Raw genomic sequence first — 5353 nt, forward strand, 5'->3', positions numbered from 1 at the left:
TGGCAGTAAAGCTTAAGGTAGAGTCAGCGATTCGGGGGAGAATGCTTATCATAATCAGTGAATTTCTCCTCACGATCTGCTACCTGTCCGTACTCTGTGCTGCAAAAAAATGCAGTGGGAATACAAAGCCTAGGCTCTATAAAGTGGCATGTTGCTAGCTATGGTGGCCCCTTTGTTTACATTACAGTTTACAGAACCTAGGCTGTGTATTACCATTGGATTTTACTATTGCTCACAAAGTACTGACATGTAGTAGATCATGAGTAGATATTCACTGACAAAACAACAACAAGGGTCAGGGTTAGTGTACAATTACAAGGATTCACATGACAATCAGCAAAATTATCACCTCAGTGCAGTAGGGATGCCTTCGGAGAAATCAGGTGTCTTCCTTGCACGGTGTAGGCTGACAGAGGGGCGTAGTGGTTCAGCTCTGCAGGTTCGACCACAACCAGTTGGAGATCATCAGCGCTGCAAACTTCAAAACATCTGAAGTGGTCCAGGTACCAGGCAGAGAAAGGTTGAAGAATAAAGAATGCCTTGTTGTCCACTACCACAATGTACAGAATTTGACAGAAATCAGGAAGTCCGCTTGTGCTTCCAAATGATACGTACATTCCCTTTACATATTTTGTCCCATGTATAAAGGCTGTTGTTGCAAGTGATGCACTGGTCAGATGACTGAATTTGTGCTGAATAGCTTGTCTGACTGAGGTTGACAGATTTTCAAGGGAACTGTATGTTGCTCTTTCTACTTCCACTGCTGGCTTGAACAGGCACGGCATGTCAAAAAAGTATGACAACATAAGTTGGTGTCTGTTGGCCAAGGATAAAACAATGTTCTTGAAGTTATTTAGATCACGGACCGCTTTCTTGAAAAAGCTATGTTTAGCTTCAAAGCGAAATGTCCAGAAGTCAACCACAGGTCCAAAGCATCGAATTAGACAGGGATAATGTTCAAGGAAATGATGTTTGGGTTTGAGTTTTACATCAGGAAACACTTCTATTAAAAGTGTCCTATGTTCAAAGATCTTTGCTTCCAAGTAAGAGAGGCTTTCTTCTGTGAAAGTGGACGATACCAAGATTTCAACAATGTCTTTCAGTTCGAGAATCACAGACCAAGCGTTATCATTTTCAGGAACAACATCACCAATAATTAATGGCAACAACCTTAACAGAGTCCAATTCTCATGGCCATTCCCTCCTATTGTTCCAACCAAATGAAAATTTACTGGAATTTTCTGAGGGCAATTGGTTTTGTCTGAGAACTTATAAGGAAAGTGCTGTATGGCAGTATTTAAATTATCTACAGTGAAATATTTCTTATCAATTAATTTTTTCAAACACAAACACAGCTCAAAGGGTACAATGCCTTCCAACAGGTCGTGCAAAAAGTCAGGTGGAAACCCTGTGATGCAATGAAAGTACTGTAGCTCATTTAGAACACAGTCCCTTTTTACCCCATTCACACTTTTCAAAGTCACATTTTCTTTAAGCTCAGAGAGGTCTAGGTTATGCGACTCTCTTGTTCTCAATACAAATGCACCACTTCTTACAGAACAAGTTTGAATATCTTTACGACTTGCAAGGCAAAATCTGCAAAACTTGTCCACATTAAATGATTCTTGAAAGCCAGCAAAAGAATGTGCCCCCAAATTATCTGATGAAATGTATAGTACTGTGCCTCTGACACTAGTTCCCAATCTGTTGATGTAAATTCCTTGATTTTCAAGCAATTTTAGGTCTCTTAGTAATGGTTGAACAATTGGACTGTAACCAAATGTTTTAACATCTTGACTTTTGCATAGGGCAGCCAGATATATAGTAGATAATGATGATCTGTCTCTTACAGGTAAATTAGCAATTATCCAATAGATGGCACACAATTTATGTTTTTTTCTTGATGTCCCTAAAGGATTACAGACTTCGAAATCATCAATATACAAGGCCAGAGAAATACTCAGATCTTCACCAGAAATAAGTGGATTTTCTTTACAGTATGATGCATCAGAAAATGATGTATAATGGCCAGATTGTGATTTTTGGCTTTCTTCTAAAACTCTGTCAAGTACATCACCCCTATTTAACAATACTTGAAGAACACCCAAGATTGACACATAAACAAATGTTCGTTTTGATGACAAATCTAAAACGAATTCAACTGGGTTAATAACACTGAAGTTTTCTTTGAAAAATGATAACCTTCTTTTGTCAGTTCCCAAAGACCCACCTTCAGAAAGACAGCTAAAATGATTAGCCTGGCACAAAGTATCTTTAACTATATTTAAAGTGTTTTCATCAATGGTACAACCATGCTGCCTCAATGCTTTATCAAGAGTGTTTTTGTTTAGCTCACCAACTAAAACACCAATATCCCTCAATTCTGTAACTATTTGCTGAACCGCTGTCTTTGAGACATGCAAAACTGCTTGCAATCGCAGAAATAAAGATGCAAGTCTTGCCTGAACTGTATCAGTGTTAACCTCCTGCTCGGTTATATTCTCACCCCCAGAAAATTCAGCGTCACTGATATCTGACTGCACTTGATCAACCAGGTGCTCCTCATTTACATTTGTTTGAATAACAAGCTCAGATTTCAAGTCTTGCAGTGTGACATTGTTATGAAAACGACTTTTGTGTGAAGTAAAGGTAGAGTAAACACTTGATTTGAAAGAACAATGATTTAAGGGGCAGGTAACAGTCTCTTTGCTTTTAAGATGTTTCCCAAGATGAGAGAAATACTGTTTTATAGTCACTGGATCATTGAAATTGCATAACTGACAGTTAATTTTAAAGTTTAAATGTCCAATAGGTCCATGCTGTGAAACTCCATGTTGTCTCAAGTGGTTTTTCAGAGATTGTTGTGATCGGAAAACTAGATGACAGTCACTGTAGATACAGGGCAATGGACAGTTTCTTCCAAAATGTCCATGGACAGCTCTATAATGTTCAATTATTCTTCTACGATTTTCTGAGAAGTAGGTACAATACTTACAAATCCACCGCATTTCCGTTTGCATTCAAAACATGTAGACCTGGAAAAAGAAAGAAAAGATAATTAGGAAAGATATTTGACTTTAATAAGCATTTTATATATTTCTCAAAGAAATTTACAAAATAAAAAACCTACATTTGCATTTTCAGCATGTAAAACTGGAAACAGAAGGGAGAAAAAAGGAGAATTAGGACAGATATGTGACTTGGTAGTTAAATAACCATTTCCTATTTACATACAACAGTACACATATCTCTATAATAAGTCTAAAAGTTCAGTGTAAAAGACAGTTAAGCTGATATTTATTTATTTGTATTTATTTATTTGTTAATGATTCTTAAAATGCCAGGGCAATTCATAACAAATATAGCACTTTCTCATTTCTATTCAAAGGGGCATCTTAAAGCATGACACGTGCACCGGTCTTGTAAACGGCAAAGTTCCATTTACAATACTTTAAATCTATTGGGAGCTATTGAAGACCGCTGAATAACGTTATGGTCCAATTCAACCTTGTCATGCGTGTGCGCGCGCGCACAGGTCCGCGGCCAGCCAAGAATAAATACAACACCACAGAAGCCTGAACAGCAGCCAATATCAGCAGCCCTGTTTGTAGATGTGCCCGTGACGTTCACAGCAGACTATGGCCGTCCAGCAGTGGTTTAAATTAAATAATAAAAAATAAAAAACAGACGCCAAGTCTGCCGTACTTTTACTGTGACCGCAAGATTAAAACCCCATGAAAATTGGATTAATAAAAACACGTGATTAAGGTTATTGCATAGCCTATTCATTCAAACAGGTAGCAAGGAAAAGCTCTCGTTTAGTTCACAAATGGCACTAGGAAATTGACTATTTTAAAAATTAAAATATGATGCGGTTGTTACTAACTCATGATTAAAATCAGCTCTGGCATCGCAGACTGGAGCGGAGACGTTGTTTCTGGTGTTTGAACTAACACGAGGGCGCTGTGTGTAGGCCACATTCCGGCAGCCAGTTTAACGGTGCCGCCTCGTGTAAAACGCTACCGCCTCGTGTAAAACGCTACCTGTTGAAATTTTTTAATTCGTTTTCTGCCACCAGTGACAATGAAAAGTACAACTTTCGATGTAAATTAATGTCATTACACTCGATATTTACTGTGCTGTCGAACATATATGTTTAAGTAGGCTAGCTAGTAAGCTAAGTGGTTAAGAAAAACTCTGCTCAGTGTAAAGCTTGCATTTTTTTTAGTTAAGTTTACAATTAACGAGTATCACGCAATACCAAACACATTAAATGTTTCAGAAGTATTACATGTATGTTTATAAGAATTTGCACTCACCTTCTGTCGAGTAAAAGAGTCCGCTCCGGTATCTCCTTTTCACTGCGCAGAAAGATGGCGGCAGTGCCTTCCCGTTCCCGGTGGATTCAAAGTCACGCAGGCACGCAAGTCGTACCACGTGACTCTCAGCGTACAACGTGATGACGCATAAACGACCAATTTTAGCCTGGTTTTTTAACTCAACTAGGTCTTTCTAGCTAACATAACATTGATTTTCAATTTGGTTAACTTCCATGTAGTTGAGGCGCTGTTAATTGCTTATTTGAAGTTATATCAACTTTCTACACACACCCATGTCATATTGACAAGAAAACATTTGTTAAGATAACAAAAAAGCGAAATCCGGGTTTACAGTGTGTGTGTGTGTGTGTGTGTGTGTGTGTGTGTGTGTATGTATGTATGTATGTATGTGTGTATGTGTGTGTGTGTGTGTGCGCGCGCGTGTGCGTACAGGTGCAGTAGTCTTGAAGAAGTTCAAGTTGATACAGTCTCCTTGACTTTGAACAAACACATCATTTGTAATGCCCTGTGTGTTCTGGCATGGTCTGTCTTACTGCACAGAGAGGAATTCCCCCAAAACTTTCTCCTGTTTGTGTAGTGCTTCAAGCAACAGAAGAGCAAGTGTGTTTGTGTGTGTGTGTGTGTTTGTGTGTGTAAGCAGGATTTGGCCCCTCTGATCTTCAAAACTAACCACTTTTACTCCGAAGACAGGATGATATATTGAAAGCTTACATCATTGTCCGTTACTGAGACACACGCACATGTTGCATCATTTCACAACTGCATGTGAAAGGTGAATACTTTGAGTACTGGGAAGATTTGGGTGTATTGTATCACTTCAGTGTTGATTCTGGGATTAACCACAGTTATGCGAAAGGAACTGTCTCTCTCTCACTCACACTCACATGAAAAACACATGTAGCTGTATGTGAAACCCACATAAGAGACAGCATGGATGAGTGACAGATCCTCTCCATCTTGTTATTCCTCCTCACTGTCTCTCTGCTTCTTCCATATAAACCACCATCTTTCTC

General features: G+C 38.8%; 1 protein-coding gene across 5 annotated transcripts; it reads right to left on the reverse strand.

The window, feature by feature from the left end:
* Positions 1–332: 332 nt before the first annotated feature.
* On the reverse strand, positions 333–4659 carry LOC134015609 (uncharacterized). 5 transcript variants are annotated; one of them, XR_009929187.1, is made up of 4 exons: positions 4320–4659; positions 3131–3153; positions 2996–3035; positions 338–2889 (listed from the first exon to the last, which is right to left on the reverse strand). XR_009929187.1 is itself a non-coding variant. In XM_062455190.1 (3 exons), the coding sequence occupies exon 3, from the start codon at positions 3018–3020 to the stop codon at positions 351–353; it is 2670 nt and encodes an 889-aa protein (XP_062311174.1). In that variant the 5' UTR covers positions 3021–3035; positions 3131–3153; positions 4320–4659; the 3' UTR covers positions 336–350. The 5 variants fall into 5 exon arrangements, 2 of the variants coding, with proteins under 2 accessions (XP_062311174.1, XP_062311175.1); XR_009929188.1 differs by lacking the exon at positions 4320–4659 and having other exon boundaries at positions 333–489; positions 3131–4232; XM_062455190.1 differs by having other exon boundaries at positions 336–3035.
* Between the last annotated feature and the right edge of the window lie 694 nt (positions 4660–5353).

Source organism: Osmerus eperlanus, unplaced genomic scaffold (assembly GCF_963692335.1).
Source record: "Osmerus eperlanus unplaced genomic scaffold, fOsmEpe2.1 SCAFFOLD_386, whole genome shotgun sequence".
NCBI classification, from domain to species: Eukaryota; Metazoa; Chordata; class Actinopteri; order Osmeriformes; family Osmeridae; genus Osmerus; species Osmerus eperlanus.